Raw genomic sequence first — 19450 nt, 5'->3', positions numbered from 1 at the left:
TTTTTATGTATAATTTTTCTTACTTCATGAACACACAAAATTAGAAAGCTGGAATTAAACAATGTGTTGACAATTTGCCGGTTTTCAGGAAATGCTAGATGGGCATCTTCGCCAAAGTTTGTACATTGCGTTTTTCTCATGTCATTGTAGAATATCGGAAGTTGTGTATTTTTAACATACAAATTTATTTAGTCAGTTTTTTATTTATTTATTTTTATTTATTTAATATTTGTATGTTTTTTACAATAAATAAACAATTTATACATATTATACAGTGTTATAAAGGTAAATAATAATAGCTTTTAAAGAGACGAGGATCTTGTGTTTGGTGAGTGAATCCTAGCTCAATTATATGGAATCATGTAAGTAAATAATATATTTGCAAAACCAAAGGGATAAGTAAGAAATAGGCAAGATTTATCAATAATACAGTTTCAAGATTTGAATGAAATAATAATAATAGTAAGATATGGACTTTTATAGTAGTTTTAGGTAATTTTTTAATTTTATTTTAAATTCCTGAATATCTTCAATATTTTTTAGATATAATGGAAGGATGTTAAAATATGTTATACCTAGATAGAGATAGGTATTTGTGTGTGCTTTGTATTAAGTTTTGGGATTTTGATAGTTTTTTGATATCTTGCCGATGAATTGAATTGTAAGTTATTTAACTGTATTTCTTTATAAATTTGTAGAATTGAATATTTTTTATATATATTGTCTATTGTGGGTACATTGAATATTGGAAAGAGAATCTCAGTAGTTAAATCAAATACTCCTAGATCTCCTGTGATCTAGGAGGCTTTGGTTAAATACAGTTGTCCAACCTGTATACACTTTTAATTACTTGTTTAGATAAAAAGGAAGTATGTTTTTGCCATGTCCCATTTCTAAATTCTATTAAACAAAGCCTGATTTCGTGATTGTTTTGTGAAATCGCACAGGAGTCCCAACTGGTCCCAACCGTCTGGAACCAGTGTTTCCAATTTCTATTCATGTTGTATCGTGCTTATTTTATTACCCACAATTTATGCATCATGGAGATTGGCTCTCTGATACTCGCTACCTGTCTCCAGTCGAGAATGAGTGGGGCCCTAGAGGTAACAGCGTATAGAATTATGCATAATTTGATAGATAGTCCATACCTCCCGGAATGCTGCAAGTTGTTTGTACCGTACAACTACTGCATGGGGCGGCACTACGATCTGCTATGCAAACCACATGGCAGAATAGAAGTGTTATCTTAGCACAACATGATACGGAGTATGGTGGTGCTAAATAACATCTCTTTTGATAACTTCAACATAAACTTGAAGGTTTCGAGATTAATGTTAGTTAACTTTTATGTTGAGATTACACATTACTGTATTTATTTTTGTAGTGACAGAGTTTGTTAAATCTTGTCATCACCTCTCCATTGAGTACCTACCTACTTCTTCTTTGGTTACATCAACGCATGCATGTTTTAAGAGGTAACTGGATAAAACAGAACAGAGTAACATAAAAGTGATAAAAGACTAGCTTAATTAGCTTAGGTTATGTATTTTGTACTCTTTTTTTCAATGTTCTGCTTAGTCACCGTTTTGTTTTGTCGTGGAACCGTTTTCTTCCCCCATTGGTTACCTACATACACACCTACTTCTTTCTTTAACATACCTCCAACTGTTTCAAATTCAATCCACATTTAAGACATTGTAATTTTTTCATTTCTAACTGACTAGCTAGCCGTTCTTCGCAGAGAGGATGAACTCTGTCTCGGCACACACTCATTTTTTCATTTTTATTCATACATCGCTATTCTGATTCTTGACATGAACCGACTTATAATTTGATTCACTTGATGGTGCCATGTCTTCCTCGGGCGTCCCCGACTTCTTCTATCATCTTCTTATGTGATCTCTTCTTTGCAGATCCACAATGGCGATGAACGGTTTGAACGGCCACCACGACGGCCCCACCAACGGATCTGCCTCCACCGGGGACATCATCACGCAGAACCAGCAGCGAGGATGGTGGACCATCGGCTTGATCAACGCCCGCTACAAGTATCTTACAGCTGAGACCTTCGGCTTCAAGATCAACGCCAACGGCACCAGCTTGAAAAAGAAACAGATCTGGACCCTGGAACCAGCGTCCAATGCTGGAGACAGTGAGTGTTATTTTGTAATTTTTATGCATTCTGCTTATTCGGAGGTGGTCCTCCCGCTGAGAGCTTCGTTGTATCCTCTCTTTTTGTTATAATATGCGTCGTAAAGGCGTACCTCAGTGTAACCTCTCCCTCTTTCTCCAATAGGAGTTGACTATTGTCGTATAGTGACAGGTTACTATCGAGATATTCATTTAGAACTAGCAGATAAAGGGCTAGCAGTTTGAAAACTTCAACGGTTCATTTTGAAAATAACAGAGAGCGCCACTTCCGTTTACAACAATCCTAAACTGTATAGTCACTAAGATAATATTCATATCGATTCTAATTTCGAACCATTATTTCAGTAACTGAAATATTTCAATCTTCAATCGAATGTGTATTTAGATATTAATATAGTATAAGATTCGGTATAAATTCATTGGAACATAACTTATTGAATTCCTTTGGAAACATTTCGAAGAAGAATTCGCATTGGAATGAATAATCAATTCTGAGTGTACTTAATCGAATCCAATGATAATTCGTTGAGACAGACAGTCGCCCAAATAAGTTGTTTGGAATTTGTCATGAATGATTTGAGATTTTCACGGCCAAAAGTGTTATCGTGATTTATTCTTAGGTTATTATGCCGTGTTGCGCTACCTCCTTCTTTAGGGAACGTTTCGGAAAGCGTTTCAGTGTCTGATCATCAGTGCAGATGTGTAATTAAAGATTGTAGTGAAGTGTGTGCTTATGTATGTAGATGCGATATCCTCTCATCTAAGGGCTGATATTTCAGTATGATAATTATGGTTAAAGTGGTTTTCGGCATTTAGTTTTGGTGTAGCCGATATACCAAAAATAGTGCATACCAAGAACTTAAGCTTAGCCCCTTCGTCTCTATTAATATTAGTGGGGGTTTTGGGTATTTCAATTGCCTCCGTAATTAGGCGTGCTCGGTGCGATTTGGGTCTTCCTAGGAGTTCAAGAACAAATTCGAAGAAATGATTCAATTAAGTGCTCGGCAATTGCCGATTTGTCAGGATGGCCGAGTTTGCACGCTCAACAAATAACTTCAATTACACATCTGCCCTGATGATGGACACTGTAACCCTAACCGAAACGTTGGCTAAAGGGCGTAAAATAAATCACAAATATTGTCATTAACTGTTTGGTTTTATCAGTTGTTTACCTTTGTTTCGTTGCCTGCAATATTTCCATCTCGCATCTGTTTTTTGCACGTTGTTTTGTTGGCATTTGCCATAGACATTCAAGGTAATAGACGTGTCAATCAGGGAAAAGGGAACAAACCTACTCGCGCTGAGCGGAGGAGGCGGCGTGACCGCTTCACTTTCGGTGATTTAACACTAAATGAATCTGACAGTATACAGACAACTCGCATTGTAATATCATGAATTACTAGTCCTTTTTAAAATGGCGCGTAAGTTGCTGGCTGCGTAAAAACTACATATCCCAAATCCGGCAATCAAAAGTTCGGCCTTGTTTCCTAATTGTTATATTTTATTAAGGCGATGCCATACGTAGTAATGCAAAATCATATGTTTTTGGTTTGAAAATTTGGTCGCCTAGAAATTTTTCAGATGCTTTAATTAAATACTGCGAGTAGAATACATCTTGGCCTTTGAAATAATCGAGTATTTTTTAGATAAGTCTTTTTATAAGCCCAGAAAAAAATAATGTAAAGGCCCATGAAAACTGCCTTTAAGTTCAAAATCTAGTACTTACGAACCCATTTTCCGTTATGATTTTATTGTATAATGTAGCAAATTAAGTTATTTATAAAATGATCGAAAAAAGAATTAATTTTTATGCCTGAACATCCACAAAATAAAATAAAAAGCACCTTTTGGCCATGTTTTTTTCTTACATAAATCAAAACAGGCGGATGGTGTTAAGCAGGAATTTAAACCTTATCGCCATCTTATCGTCGCTATTCCAGGCGATTCGTTTAAGAACGAGCATTCAGATCCTGCTCGGAAAACCTTGGCCTTAAGCGAACTTTACTTTTCTGCGCATGGTCTGGTTATTTCAATGTGCGCTCTTCAGTGGTCAATGTACGACTGATGTCGTAGTTTATTCAAAGCATTCTCGAACTCTCCTGGTGCCAAAAATATGGTCACGCGGTGTGTCTCCAGCTCGTCGAAATGATACCCTGATTTCATGTCAGGGCAAGTCTAGTAATATGGATGTCTGCGGCATTTCCTGTTTCTAACCACGTCCTGTATTTCTTATTCTGTGATATTTAATTTCACATGTTAAGTGTCAACGTCCAAACAACTTAACCCTGAGGTTTCGAGATAATTGAACTCACACATGAACTTGTAAATAAATCTCTCAGTCCTAAACCCCATTTCACGTAGCAGTCTGCAATTACATGGCTTTTAATTATTATAACATGTCAGCACTTATCGTTTTGTGTTATACAACAACCAATGTAAGACAATTGAGTTGACTACTCACTGAATGGGGTCTTGAATTATTCAGTACTTTTATTGCTGACTTGTCGTATTTATTAGTTGCTTCTGTTTTATCTGGAATTTAGCTCAATTTCAGTTTAGAGTCGTATGAATACAATTATTTTTAAGTGATTGCTGTGGAATTATCCCAACTGCTCAGGACCATGTGATCTTCAAAATTGAGGTTATCTTGTGAGAAAATTGATTTAAACAGATCTGGTCGTCCAACATGGCGACATTTCAATGATCGTTTGGATTCTGTGTTGTGGTGTTTGACGAGAGTGATACTGAGAGTATCCAGCATACAATTTCACACAAAAATAACATTTACAGCCAACAAGTTTTTGGTATTTGTTCGTGCCACTGAAAGCTCCGTTGTAACCTCTCTTACTTTTAAATGTGGCGTTTATGAAAAAGGTGAGAGGTTAAAGTGAGCCCATGGCAGTCACAAATGTAGTTTGAAAGGGCATGTTGTTCCAATGCATTCTACTGCATTGCTGAGAATGTCATATTCGTGAGTGAATATTTGCTTCTTTTTCTTACTTATTCGTTAGCAAATACTACGTGACTTGACATCACTGTTATACTGGCAGTTGCGGCTCGTAACTTGTGGGTGTACTAGAGGGCTAATATTACAAAAAATGGCATTATTGATGTTGTTGTAGCTGAAATTGATGAGTGACGGGTCTATTATCTAGTATATTGTTCTTGTTTCAATCTTAGATCAAAGATTTAATCAAATCATTCATTTTCGGTATAAAGTTAGTAAAAAGGACTGAAAATAATGGTATTGGTATACAGTGGTTTGCATTTGAGTGGGTTAGGACCAATTCAATTTAAATACTTGTGTAGGTACGTCACTCACCCTTAATTTCAACCAAACCAATTTTTACTAAATTGATGCATTTTTTTATCTTGATGATTTGTTGAATTACTGTGCGGCAGTTACCGTTATGATTCTTACTATGTTCATAATATTTTTCCTCAAGCTTCGCACATCCGTTGAAATTTCTACATAAGTCAATGTTTTCTTAGGTATGTTTTGCAATGTGTCGGAACGAATTTCCGACGTCGCGTTGCAGACACACTCCGATGTCCAGTGTGTCTCATCGTCACTTCTCATTAACGTCACATGTGCAAAACGTCACATCAGCAATTCCCACAATACTCAGTTTTAATGTTAGCATTTCTTCCTCAAATTGTCATAAATTTGTCTTCGCATCACATAATAAATTACAGCATAACATTTAACTGACCTTTTAATGTTAACTTCGCGTTGGTTAGCGATGCTACTTGTTTATCTCGCAGGGGGTCTAACACGCTCTTTCAGTCTCCAGTAGCTTTTTTGATATATTATGATAACATGTGTGTATCTGGATCTGCAGATCTGTTATACCTCCCGCTGGAGGAATGCAAGATTTGTCAAGGATTAAAGTGTGTTACCCAAAACAACAACAAATATAATATGCAGACTCAAGCAGTAAGCGGACTTGAATGTTCTTAAATCTGATACGCTTTTTGGCAGTTGTTATTATTTTGCTACAGAAACAGTCAGCAAAGTGAAAAAAACTCATTGTGCTATCTCCCATTTCTCACCTCAATCCTTTATTTTTTGGAAAGTTGAGAGCAAACCTATTCTTAGAATAGAATCTATGCTAATTATAAAAACTTCTTTCTTATTAAATTATATAAGTGATGTTGTTTTATTACAAGATATGTTCAGAGAAGGGTTGGGGGGATTTAGGTTAAGAATAAATAAACTAAGGACGGGAGTAGATGTGAAGGTAGATTGAGTGGTCTAGTTTTGGGGCGATTGTGTAACGAATTTTAGTCTTAAGTCCCGTAGAGTCGAGTTAAAGATGTCAATGTCATAGTAATTTGAGTAAAATGAATGTGAAGATCGATAGATAAAGAAATTCTGTTTAGAGCTGGTCTTGCAAAGAGGGAGATTAAATGTAAGCGATTGTCTGCTGTTGCGATTTGGAACATGGAATTATAAGCGTTGTAGAAGATCTAGACTATCAACTAAGTTATTTGCGATTTCAAATTACATTACTGAATCCGCTTTATTTCTTCGACGAGTTGGTGCCTGTATGTTAACGAACTTTGCAGAGTCTTCATTGCTAACATGAGATCGAAAAGAGCGGAATATAAGGTACCTACTTTAAAATCTATTCTGTGCGCTTTGAATTCTGTTTTTGTGAACTGCATTGCCTGGGTTCCATAACTGAGATGCATTTTATAAAATACTGCGAACATGGGAGAAATACAGCGTTTTAAAAGTGCTAAGATCTGTGAAATGTTTACAGGCACGGATGACAGTAACCCAGTCCCTTTGATCACTGGTGAATTTCACCAGAGTTGCCGTTGGGTGTTAGTTGTTTTGCTACGTCTGCGTCTGTCTCTTGGTTTCAAAATTTGGCTCCTCCGTTATCCGAGCCTTCTTCCCATTAAGGCGAGATATTGGCACCATAGAAGAATCGGTGTTAAAACAGTTTATATTATCTCCATATCATAATATTTTTAATAATCCTTTTATGCTGAAGCAGATAAATGTGTACGTATAACTTACTCGTGGATAGTCGCAGGAAGTGTTCTATGACTTCTATGCATTAATAACTGGATATTTTTTACGGAAAATTGTCTAAATTATAGTCCACATATAACATCACACGATAAGAATTTACACGGAGAAAAATGAGTATTGCTAATTCATTAAGAATGTATTCAAATTATTCGTAATCCGGTTAAAAACAGGTTGCAAGCCTTTCAGGATTGAATTGATAGGTTTCCTAATAAACTGTTAGTAAAATACGAATGTATTATCCTAATATGTTCGCATTTCGTCATATCATTATATATTATGAAGGCAAATGCAGGTGCACGAACACGTGTTCCGATATATTAAGAATTTACTACTAGTTTATCAATCCGTTTTTAACCGGATTACCAATAATTTCAAGAGTTTCTTAATAAATTAGCATTACTCATTTACCTCCGTGCATTTAGGTTATTCTATCGAGAGGCGATTCTGGTTCTACATACGGGTAAGGAATTCTCATTAACCTTAAAATGCAATTCCAATTCTCTCGGATTACAGTGAAAAGGGCGTTAATTTTAAGGAAGTACAAATACTGTTTTGGAAACAAGATAAAACTATCTTTCCGATGTATGAATATAAAATAAACATTACTATTTCTAAATATCAAACGTGAAAAATGTTGTCAAAAACGCTAACCACATTTTTTGCTCCAATCGTAGAAAAATTCGATATTTCGAAAACATATTCGTTTTGTTTGTGGAATTTTCAAGAAAACTGTAACTTCATTTTTTTCTTGTTTATATAATAAAAAAGAGAAAATATTTTTAAAGTTAAACCGATTGTTACGATAGCGGCCCGAAATGTGAATTATTAATTTTGACTATTTTTAGGATTTTATTGATGGCATCCAGTATAAATATTTGAGGCAAACTGAAAAGAATTATTATTTCCCTTTCTAACCTCAAAAAAATACGTAATTCCGCACGATATAAAAAAAGATGGACGCCCGGTTATATTATATGACTAAAATGCTAGAGGGGTTATAGAGATTCGGAATCGTCCATCACAACGCACCCGTCAATAAGGCGAACAGCATTGACAGTTGACATTTTTGACTTATTCAAGTAATCAGCCGCCAAAATCTCCATGACTATTTCCATGTTATTCTTCTGTTACTTTTTATTCGTGTGTTCTGTTACTTACAATTTAAGCAGAAATTTCTGTATGTAATATCTGTGAAAATAAAATATTTAACACTTGGATATTACGATTTTATGATAACAGACAACTCGTTTCAAACTCGGATTTTAATAGCATTAAGAAGAGTGGTTCGTATTTGTGCATGCGTAAAATTAGACAGTTCGTGATTGGTAAAAACCGCAAGCTGTAATTTAATGAGCAATTGCATGAAATGGGCTGTGAAACCTCCCATAAACTACGGTCGTCTTGCTCTTGGGAAATGTAGACAGTAATAAATTACGCTATTATTATATTTGGACGGATACACAATACACACCTCAATGGTTACAGACAAGTACCAAAGTACTGAAATACTTACAGAACTTAATATTTAAATAAATATTTATTTAATTAATAGGAAACATAATAACAATAAATACCTTAAAAATACCGAAAGATTCTCCCACACGCAGCGATTTGAATGCGCAAACAGTTTGTGCAAAAGGCATTAATTTGAAGTGTCTGCAACCCAAAGATATTCTTCTAATATCTTTGCTGCAACCATTTGCTCATTACATTTTTGCCGTTATATTTTTACATTACGTTTTATTTTGCGCAATTTAACGTTCGTGCAAGCCCTTTGTGCGGTATTCCTTTTGCCGTCTTCGTGCATGCTTACTTGTGCAAGTAAGATTGAGCGTGTAGACGGACCTTAAAATTTTCAAAAAATGTGAACTATGCATCGCATCTATAAAAAAAAAAACCTCGAATACCGCTGTAAAACCAACAAATGAGTATAAGCCGGCATTTTGTATTATTTTGTAGAAATAAATAATTTATACTAAACTATCAACTACTGCGTGCATAGCCTAATCTTAGATATACTGGTGCTGGGAATAATACATGTTTTTGTAGAGTTTTTTAAGGATCATAGTGATTTAAAAAAAACTGATGAGGGGATCCGCAAATAACGCATGGTCGATGTAAACAAACAAGTTTGAGAATGGGTCGCACACTTCAGCGATAAGCTGAGAACGAAGAGTCGGAAGTCCTAATACAATACAAGAAGACATGGTGCAGTTTATTGGTGCTATCAAATACATACTTGAGAATTGTTGAGCATGTCAATATCTGTATACCTCATTAGTCGATAATCGGAATAATAGAAGAGGATGTGTGAATGTAGATGAAGCACGATAGGCTGTTAGCGTAGAATTAATCGCCTTCTAACTTCTGCCAAATCTTTGGCAAATAGTAATAATGTAATAGTGTTAATTCTTTGATATCTATTTATTTATTTATTAACGCCAATCGGGATTTCACAATAAGATTATAAATTCAATTGAAAACAACAGTAAAACGTACTATTAGGATAATTGAATAATCCTTGAAATAAAAAATAATATTAAATATATATTTTGAATAGCATATGCATAGATTATTAAAACTCGTTATTTACATTTACTAAAAGCGCTGAATTCATTTCTCTCTAAATGTGTCAAAATTATCAGCTCAATTATCAAAGATATCAGCTGCATATATTAATTCATTGCCAAGTTTATTAATTCTCCACATGACTACGAAATTTAACACAAAGTTTTTGTTGCGAAATAATATTTTCCATCTAGTATTCTTCGGAGGTACATGCAAAGAGAACAAATTAATAGCGTCAGGGCAGTCAAATCTTGAATGAACAATTTTATACAATAAAAGAAGATCAAATATTTTTAGCCTTTCAGATAATTTCGATTCGATAATATGTATTATCTTCCAACATAAAGCATTTGCGATATTATGCTAATTGCTAATATAATTTCTTAATATTAAATGCTAGATAATGCACCTAATTGCTGAGTTTTCTTGCAGCTTTTATTAGGTGTTATGGCTCTAACCAGCAATAAAATAAATCACTTCTTCGAATATGAAACAAACAGAGCACATCATCTTATTTTAGTAAGCTCATAAATGCGAGAACTGTCTCGGGTCGTATCATAATCATAATCAGTAATCACTAATTGCAATAAATTACAGTGAGAAATTCACAATAATAAAAAAATAAAACTATAAAGTAAGCGAGGTGAATCGTTAACAGTAGATTATTTAAAAAAAAGTTTATGTTTTAAAACTGATTGACATCGCATCAAGGTAATTATGGAAACGTTCCAATTATAAAAAGAATTAAGATTTATTATCAGTTTTATATTCGTCTCTCTGCAGTTGTAAAATTAGGAGCCTTCAACAAGGTCAATTCCAGCAATCCAGACAGCAATCTGGCTATATTTTTGTTGTGCAGAATAAACATTATGGTAAACTTCATCACACTTATTATTATTTTTTAATGATAAACTAATGTTTACAAGACAAGGTCTTATACATAGCACAAAGGATAAAAAAACTATTATAAGCAATAATTTTAGCAACAATTATTGCTTATAATAATGTTTTATCCTTTGTGCTATGCATAAAACCTTGTCTTACAAAACATTAGTTTTTCATTAAAAAAAATATTGACAAGTCAAAATATTTCACCAACAAATGTAGATATAATATGTCTCGACGCCATCTAGCGGGAAAATTCAGCACTAACAAAGCCTTTCCTATCAAAATAAAGTTAGTTGTTCACAGGTGAAAAAAATATAATAAGCATTAATTGTTGATTGAAGTACCTACTAGTAAATGTTGAATTATTTGGCGTGTTGGAAATAAGCCGACGTAGCTCAGTGGTCCAGAGCACCTGACCGAACATCAGAAGGTGCGTGTTCAATTCTCGTCGGCGGCATTTATTTTTACTCGGGAGACATTTTCGATTTGTATTGATATTTCAGGCGACTAATAATGCTTATAATAATTTGTTATTCATCATACTTATTGTTTTGCGCTGTTTCTAAAAAGTTAGGGTTGGTTTCTTTGTATAGAAATTATTGTTTTTTTTTCTAATATGCACATATTTTTTCTCGGAAGTTTTATCACTACATAGCACAGCTGAGAGATTCAAGATTACATGGAACCCACTAAATGTAGGTATCATGTTGTAATATCATATACGTATATATATAAATAAAAAAACAATCTTTTGAAATACATCTTTGACCGATATCACGATGAAACTGCTCTAGAAATTAATCATGAATTTACAGGGAATTTCAAAATCGATATTCTGTGAATATCGATTATCGTGGAAAGGATGTACATATTTTGATTTACTTTGTTGTATCAGTTAATCGTCCTGGTTATAACAGTAAACAACTATATATTACGAAGATAAGCCTGAACTAAGATCAATATTGGTAATAATTGCTCATCATATTTGGTTACCAAGTTCGACCGTAACTGCATTTCACTTGCATTTCCGATAATTTTGTATTGAGAACAAGGTGTCTTCCAAAACAGAACTCATACCAGTCTTAGCATTTGTCATCACAAACTGAACTTGAATGAATATTAGTTATTATTAGTTTCTGAATCTCGAAAGCCGTTGTGAAAATACAATAATGTGATCATTTTTTGCTTGTTTTAAATGTTTGGTGCCACTCGAATGTTTATAAACTGATCCAAGAAATGAAATGCTGTTATTTTGCATATTTCCTTCATTATTGTTTCAATTGTATTACTCTCGTCATAATGTCAATCACCATTGTTAAACGTTTTGATTTATAAATACAATCAATCATAACATCAACTACGAATTTCAATTCGACTTTTTATGGTCAAATAAACTTTTTTCAATTTTTTACAAGACAGAATAAGATTCGCCTCCCAGAAAATATTAATATTTTTTAGCCGCAGATACGTTATATTTTAATTAATTACTTTAATTACACACATCGTAATTAAAAAAAAATACTGTATGCATTCACAGGGGACTCATTTCATGGTAGCGTTCATGATAACCGTCCAAGATATAGTACTTCCAGGTACAGGTGAAGATGGATTAAACCACTATCGGAATCAGTTTTTTCTTAATAGTCACGAAGATACGTTTCTTTGTCTTAAAGTAAATACCCATATGATTATTACTGGTGTACATCATAACTTCATCAGATTGCAACACTGAGATACGTATCTTTGCAAATTTCACGGGGCAAATATACAGTTTTGATCAGTCTCGCAGATAATTTTCCCGTCGCATTTTGCGCTCTATGCTTTTCAGTTGCGGATCACACTTGAATTAATTAATTGAAATGTTCGCATTGCATCAACATGGTAATGGGACACCTTAGACCCGACGCGTGCCTTTAATAAGTACGTGGTTAGTCTGCAATTAATGCGGCAGCCGAGTCTCAATACACACAAGCCAACTGAACACTGAACAGTTGAACACTCCGGTTATGGACACGCCATCTCATTATAACATAATGGGATCGCTGAAAACGGGACGAGAAGTGTTTTGTGATGAGCGAGTATTTTACGCATCGGGTAACGAGAAAAGACGGCGTGAAGTGTCAATACCCGATGGCTTCCTATGGACTGTAATAATACAAGTGAAGGCTTTTATAAATTGTTGGTTCTATTCTCGGTAAATGTCTTAACAGATCTAACAGTAAATGTTAAGCATCTTGAAGATATTCTTACATTGCCAAATTAAAGCACCTATTTTATATTAGGTCCATACAGGGAGCCCTGGGGGATACCTCAGGGCCAGTGTTATCTTTAGGGGAGAGCTTTTCAGAGGGTCTTTTTAATGAGGTGAAGGGGTAAGCCTTTAGTATTTGTAAATATGAGGAAACTCTAAAGTCGGCAAGTCATACAGCTGAACTGTTGTTCAATAGAACTCATGTTGCAAATGTCAACCACATACAAAATTTGGTCACGCGTTTGATGTGTTTTCCGGCTGTGTACCAGTGCCGAAAGGATCATTTACAACGCTAGTTCTTCGATGCAACTTCCTTTGAAATGCAGTTAAAATAAGAACTGCATTCCAACCTAAAGTATTATGTTCCAGAGATTGCAAAACCTCCCCCCTGAAAATCTTAAAACATGTAGATTTATGTTAGAGGTTCAAACACGTTTCTAATTCATAAAATATGTTTTAATTAATGTAATACCCAATTGATCTCTTTTAGTAATAACATCTTATCTGTACGGACTAACTATGGTTTTCCTCTTCAACAATTTTAAAACATTTCCCCCTTCTCCTTAAACTATGGTTCCTTCATTCTTTTCTACATAGATACCATTTTCTCATTCTTCAGTTCTCCATTGTATTCGACAATTAGCACGGTATTTGCATTAAATCTCCGGGGCTTATATTTCTAAAAACAACATCTCTTCATCGTCAGCTGCTTGTCGGGATGAGACGAGACGCTAATTGGTGCTAACGTCACTTTGATTGATAAATAAGCTGCCTTCTCGGAACTCATAGAACGCCAGTCCATTGTAATGGAATCAATTTGCGACTATTATTAAATAATTGTATTCCTAAGTACTGAGAAAGCATTTAAAGGTTTTTTTATTTCTATAACAGGATAATGAATGTGGTTTTCCGCAAATTATGTAGACTGTGGATAATGCTCTCATCAAGCCGATTTCAAATGATTTTAGGTCTCCGGAAACTCTCAAAATTTAAAATGTATGGAAATCCGTTCGTACTATTCATTTTTAAATATATTTATTTAAATTTCAGTTTCGTTTTCGTGAATGAATGAATTAAAATCTTGGAAGTGGAAATTTACCCACTTCTCGACATCCTATTGAGTCGAAACTCGGCAGATAGATTTTTTATCGATGACAATGCATTCTATCAACTTTTGGTGTCGATCACGCATTACATCACGGACGACATTACGGCAGTTATTATTCGAAGTGAATATTGGTCGTACCCAAGCGGGATATGGCTCAGTTGTTAGCGCGGTTAACTCCAGTACATGGGAAGGAAGGTTCGATGATGTGAAACCAAAAAAAAATATTTGTTAATTTTTATTTTAGAACCGAAAAATTTGTGTTTCAGTAATTTCTTACAAATTTATGGTAAATTGGATCCTATAAGAAATATATGTAGATCTAGAAACATTCACAAAAGATGTTTTCTACGATACGATTATGTTAAATAGTACCCGATTTTAAAATATATAATTTCACTTCTTCGTGTGTTTTGTGATAAGATTTTGTTACTACGGTATACAGTGGAAGATTTTTCTGAGGGAAACCTGTTAAAGAAATTTGATTATGTTTTGTGTTTGTTATCGAATGTATGTATGATGTTATCGGAGAATCACTCCGATACAACTAAAAACGATCCCACTTACTTTCCATCAAACTCGCAAAGCGTAGATCGAACCTTCGTTTGACATTGTGTATTGCAATTTATACGAATGATAGTCCTTTGTAACAATCCGCCATTGCAATCTTGGTTGTAAAATAATTAACATGACATCATTGTCTTGTATTTAATTGCCTAAGGAAATTATGATCACATAACTTTTCAAGGAGAAAGAAAAATATGGATAACCACTAACATAATAGTAGTTTAATTTTGTATATATGTATTCATTTACGGCACTGTAACGGGATTATTAAATAAATGCACAATTTTAACGGTGAACACAATTAGTCTTTATTTTGGGTACAATCTATTTGAAAGTGTGACATATTTATAACAGTTAGGACTCTATGGGTTACAAGTAACACCTGTATCATTTCTCCCAACGGAACATAATATGTTGTTCTACAAAGGGGTATTTTCCCTTTCTAGGTTAGCTAATCTCCGAGTCAACGGTTTACAAAGCGTCACTGGAGTCCTGCCAGAGATAACCGAAGGTAACTTAACTTTCTATAGAAAGTTAAGTTAATAAAAGGTCATGTTTTGTTATAACAAAACATGACCTTTTATCGGTCATCACAGCTTTGACATCCCTTCCCGGGATCACATTTATAAGCCAAAGGCGGGGTGAAAACATTAACCAATAGCATCCCTCGTCCTAATTATTAGAGACGAAACGAAAACCAATGTCTGAAACAGTAAATAACTCAAAAATTGAGTTATGACGCTAATCTGAAATTCGCACAGTTCTCCAAGTCTGATTTTTTTTAGATCAACGCAATTATTTTTACTTTTATCCTTGTTTTCGTCTAAACTATAAATCTTAATGTTAATGTCTAAAATTTTATTATGAAAAACAGTTTCAAAAAATTTTCTTCGAGGAATCCGTTTAGCAAGTGAATACCTACGTACTCCAAAAGGATAACGATATTACTATGACTACAAAAACCTTTTAAAAGATAACAATATTACTATGACTTCACATAACCCCATAAAAGATAACAATATTATTATGACTTCACATAACCTTATAAAAGAAAACAATATTATTATGACTTCACATAAATTTATAAATGATAGAGTTATGTATATCTTTAATTGCTACTTTTAAATAGCATTACATTATGCTCTCACAGGGGCTGGGAATCTACAAGATTAATTTCTCGACTTAGAATTCACAGACTCCAAAGTTCAGGTTCACTTAGTAAAACAATCATTTATAAATATAAAAACATATGCCATGGATGGCATTTTTTATTCTGTGCTCTTCTCGTTTGAAATTATTGATGTACTTCAACCTGTCTTCTGTATTTGAAAGCTGGTCAACGGTTAATAAATAAATTTGAAATACGAATAATTAATTTTGTTCATCAGTACCCATCAATCAAAATATCAAATAATTGACAGTGCCTACTTGAAACTCGTTTGCAGTTATATTTGCAACTTTTTGCAATTGTTGGACGAACACGGACGCCCTCATGAACATTCTTTTAATGCTTGTTTTGTGTACACGTTAAAACTACAGATAAGTAACGTTAATAAGGAGTGATACAGTCGCAAGATTGTGCGTTGACTATTGGTATCTATCAATAGAGAAGAATTGCAAACAATCTGTCTATGATCTTAAGTATTTAGGGTAGGTACATTCCTGTGAGAACTTTTCATCATTAATTTGCACACAAAAAGGAATTTATTGTTTTTAGAGATGTGTTATGAAGAGGAAAAAACATTCATGTTGTAAAAAACTGAGCTTACAGAAGTGTACTTCAAGGATAATCAAAAAGGTGGATTTTTACAAGTAAAAGAATCGTTTTGTAGACAGGCATTTTAAAAATTACTTAAAACTAGTTTACTTAAAATAAATTGCCCAAAAATACCGGTTTACGTAAGTCGGGTCTCCAGCGACAAAATGTTTTTGGGTCGGGGCCCCAACTTTGTATGTTTTCCATCGGCCACGGAAAACAAAGGAGTTCAGCCCTGCCCCAAAGTTTTTTATTTTGGTAGGATATTTTGAAAACATTTGGCCGCAGAAGACGCGCCTTTGAATCATTTGTATTTAGGTCAAACGTCGTATTTACAACACATGCTAAGATTCAGATTTGGAGGACAAACTTTCAAAAACTGAAAAATACACTAAATATCAAAATTAGAAAAGTACATATTTTTAGAAAATTTCATATTTTTATAATTTAGGAAATAAGTGTTCAGCTCTTAAAAAGGGTTCTACCGTTGCTTCTCATTTATAATTTTTGCATCAATGTTTGACTGATGATTATTGTTATTTCCAGGTGTGATTTACCTTCGCTCCCACCTGGACAAGTATCTGGCCGTGGACTCCTTTGGAAATGTCACCTGCGAAAGTGAAGAGAAGGATCCCGGAAGCAAATTCCAGATCAGGTATGTGTTCGACTTTCTTTCAATAATAACTATTTATTAAACCTTTCCAAATTTTTAAATAAATATCTGTATAATCTGAACGATTCATTCCAACAATTTTCTGCTTTGATTTATCAAAAATTGTGTACGCTAATGAAAATGTATGTATGTCTCGTTCTTATTATAGTCAGGCGAGGTTATTCAGTAAGGGCACTCGGGCATGTGCCCTACCCAAATTTTTAACTAATCACTTTAATGTTGAATTTAATACCAAAATTTTGCCAACATTTTCACTGAAATGGTTTATTGGGTGATGTATGATTGACAATTAAATTTTCTGCTATCCGTTGACATTATTGACTTGATGCAATTGCAAGTTGAGGATATCACGGCCGGCGGGACACACTTGTGTCTCAAGTGAATGCTTTGATTTCTTCTAGTCCGTTTGTCACATTTCTTGTGTGTGTTCACACAACTTGTTTAGGACATATGGCAATTCTCATCTCTTTGTTGGTATCATAATTTCGCTTCAGCCAAATAATGCAATTCTGCTGTTTCACTTAGAGTATTAGATACCCTGAAAATAATCTAACAATTATAAATCAGCCAAATTTTATTAAATCAACATTGAATTACGCATAGGTGCGCCTGTGTGAAATAAATAATAAAAAAAATCCTCCGACAGTGTAAGATGTTCATAACTGAATTTATTACATTATTTTCCCTTTCAAATAAACCAATTTATTTACGAAAAAAACAACCCTAACTAAATGTAAAACTCTCCACTCCAATTATAATTCCTCCCAAATGAGGCATGCGCTTATTAGCTCAGTAAAACTCCCTTTTCTCAAGGGCTTGCCGCATAGGTATAGGTACGGTTCGCTCCTTGAATTACATTCATTCGGCAGCGCGGCGCGGCGTTCCCCAGGGCCCCAGTCAAGTACCTACCTTGCCCTTGAACTTTCCTATCCGGACTGTAAAACTTCCCCCTTCACTCCCCCGATCATCCTTTCTTGTTTTTTTCTAGCCCCTTATGTGAGGGTTGAAAGCTTAGATTAGAATTTTAAGAAAACATCGTTACAGGAATGAGCTGTTTGAATGCTTCAACAACTTCCAGTATGTCTAACATTTGTATTAACTTTAGTTCGCATTTGTTTAACCTTTCACATCTGTAGTAGTATCTATTATGGTATAAGTGTAGCATCATTATGAAAAAGAAAATCCGTGTGTATGTCTTACTAAAAATTCTCGAACATCAGAATGCTTTGGCTTCATGAAATTTATTCAGATTTTTCTGGTGTTAACTAACTAACCATCACGCCGTTTCCCCGCAGGGGTAGGCAGAGAGGACGGACTGGCAAACAACTCGGTCTTGGCATACACTTCTTGCCTCATTCACATTCATACATCGTCTCATACATACTCTTCTATTATTCTAACTCTTGACATGGCCCGACTCGAGTATCTGATTTACTTGATCGTGCTATGTCTTCCTCGAGCGTCCCCGACTTCTGCTACCATTCGCATTTGCATCATATATCCTCTTTACACTCCTATCTTCGCTCATTCGCTCTACATGCCCAAAAAATCTAAGCGTCCCTTTCTTAATCTTACTCATTACGCTTACATCAGCCTTTCACTCTTTGCGGATCTCCACATTCCTCACACGATCAAACATGGTTTTACCACACATACGCCTCAGGGATCTCATTTCAACAGCATTCAATCTACTTTCATCCTTTCTTTTCTGGTGTTAACGCAACTATTTTCAGTTGGCAACGTCTTTCTTTCATTCATTTCCTATCGAGCTTTTGGAGCTTTGTACTCTCCACTCAACTGTCAAAAAGATGAATGCCAGTTATTAAAAGTAGTTGATTGTAAACCTAACACCAAAAATGACCTTCTATGTCTGTAAAGAACCAATTATTTAAATAGATATCTTATATAAAATGGAAAATACTCTACAGAAAGCCAACAAAATCTTTCATCTAATTTGATGAAAATCCAATATTGCGCACTACATCAACCCCTCCGTTAAAACCCCCCTCTCTTCTCAGTACCTGCACCTGATTCGATTTATATGCCGAATTGTGGTGTAACTATGTGTGCAAAGAAACGTGTACAATTGTAAATGCTGCAGCCAAGAATTTATATATCTCTCGTAATCAAAAATCTACACATTACTGATTATGCTGACAGGCATCCAGGCAGACAGGAATCGTTATTAATAATGTTGCCACAGTTTTGTTATTCATATTCTAATTATTGCTGGATTATAATCTGCATATCCGCATGATAAATAGGTAAACACTATCAAGGAGTACTAATCTAGATCAGTATCTCATGTTAATGCCTACACGATTAATTACACGATTCAATGTGTAACCAATGGAGATATCGCATCTGGTTTAGTGTGGGAAAACAATTTGAATGTAAAGTAACATTACCTAAACATAATTTGTCACTATTTCATGTTATAAAAAATC

General features: G+C 34.5%; 1 protein-coding gene across 1 annotated transcript in view; it reads left to right on the top strand.

The window, feature by feature from the left end:
- The window catches only part of sn (fascin domain-containing protein singed), a 143541-nt gene that overhangs the window by 75367 nt on the left and 48724 nt on the right, over nt 1-19450 (top strand). Inside the window, exons 2-3 of the mRNA XM_089637822.1 lie at nt 1914-2152; nt 16877-16985. Coding sequence (XP_089493948.1) covers nt 1921-2152; nt 16877-16985 — 341 coding nt within the window. The 5' untranslated portion in view covers nt 1914-1920. The remainder of the gene's footprint in view (nt 1-1913; nt 2153-16876; nt 16986-19450) is intronic.

The sequence above is a fragment of the Hesperophylax consimilis genome, chromosome 12, assembly GCF_061612785.1.
Source record: "Hesperophylax consimilis isolate HC1 chromosome 12, BYU_Hcon_1.0, whole genome shotgun sequence".
Taxonomy (NCBI): Eukaryota; Metazoa; Arthropoda; class Insecta; order Trichoptera; family Limnephilidae; genus Hesperophylax; species Hesperophylax consimilis.
Note: the sequence above shows the minus strand (reverse complement) of the source record. Positions and strands in the feature narration are given on the sequence as shown.